General features: G+C 45.3%; 1 protein-coding gene across 1 annotated transcript; it reads right to left on the reverse strand.

Annotated features, from left to right (window-relative positions):
• Nucleotides 1-270: 270 nt before the first annotated feature.
• Nucleotides 271-745, reverse strand: LOC116644066 (NADH dehydrogenase [ubiquinone] iron-sulfur protein 5-like). The gene has a single exon (XM_032423327.1). It carries the CDS (start codon nt 696-698, stop codon nt 378-380), a length of 321 nt encoding a protein of 106 aa, XP_032279218.1. The 5' UTR covers nt 699-745; the 3' UTR covers nt 271-377.
• Nucleotides 746-1,394: the final 649 nt, after the last annotated feature.

A 1,394-nucleotide genomic window follows, 5' to 3' on the forward strand; every position in this document is an offset into this window, starting at 1 on the left:
CACCCAGGAAATTTAACACTGATATTATACTATTATCTAATATACAGCCTACATTCCGTTTTCCCTGACTGTCCCGCTAGCGTCTTGTACAGCTGTTTTCTCTTTTGTGTTTCAGTGTATGTGTCCGTGTTAGTCGATGGTCCAATCAGGGATCAGTCATTGCATTTAGTTGTCATACCTTTTCAGTTTCCTTTGAACTAAAGTCTCTCTTCTTTTATTTATTTATTTATTTATTTATTTATTTATTTATTTTTTAAACAGGATAGAGCAATCCTTTATTTTTAGACACTTTCACAAAAAGGTTTTCAGCAAATGAACTTTCCAGTAGAGAAGAGAGAACATGAAAATCAGCCTCCAGCCATCAGCAGCAGCTCTGCTCAGGGCCTAGGATCCTCCTTGCCCAAGTGGTGAGGTGGAGGTTTGTACTTCCCTTCCTTTATTAGTTTATCTCGCTGCCTCCTGATGTCACTCAGACGTTTCATCGTTTTCTGCCGAAGCAGACATTCTACGAAATCATCAAATTCTATCTTGCACTCTTTCTCTGCACGGGTACCACCGATTCCATGCGCACATTCTATCCATTCTTTTTCAAAAGCATGGCATCGACCTGGAATCTTGTGAGGCTGCTCGGCACTTTGGATTGTCATCCAATGATCTAAGTTAAGGCCCAGCCTTTTCTGCACATCAAAGAAAGGCATGGCGTCGTGCCGCAGTGCCCTCGTCTCCTTGCTGGCCGCCGCTACTGGATGATTCAAGTCTCTCTTCTTTTAAATAAAACAATGAACACTGTCTCTAGACCCTCAACTTCTACCTCTAACCATTGTGCTATCTCTTCGCTCCTTCCCTTGAGAGCCACTCGGCTCACTGCAGTATGGTATCTGCCTCCCACCAACAAGATCCACACTCGCTGGTTTTTCCTCCTGCCTCTCTGGTCACTTCTTGGGCTCTTTGGCCAGCTCCTCTTCTGCTCGTCCTGCAAATCTCAAGGTTCTTCAGGACCCTGTCCTAGACCTGCTGCTCTTTACACTGCTTACACTTGCCCTGGGTGATGTCATTCTTTCGGGGCTGGGGGTGGGGGAGGTGCTGGAGTCACCGGTATATGCTGAAGATCCTGATCTGCAGCCCAGGCCTCTTTCTCCAGCCTCAGTCCCAAATATTCAACTGCCTCCTCAACGTCCTGAACCACGTGTAAGCCTTGCAGGCACCTTAAAGCAATATGTCCAAAAAAGAACTGATTATCCTCCTACCCCCTGTTCCTTCTATTGTGTTCCTTGTCTCAAATAATGGCACTCCTCATTCATCCTGTTTCCTGGGCCAGATACCTAGAAGTCATCTTTGACACATCCCTTTGACATCATCCATGACATATCCAATCAATCACCAAGTCCTACAGA

Source organism: Phoca vitulina, unplaced genomic scaffold (assembly GCF_004348235.1).
Source record: "Phoca vitulina isolate PV1807 unplaced genomic scaffold, GSC_HSeal_1.0 scaffold28, whole genome shotgun sequence".
Lineage (NCBI taxonomy): Eukaryota > Metazoa > Chordata > Mammalia > Carnivora > Phocidae > Phoca > Phoca vitulina.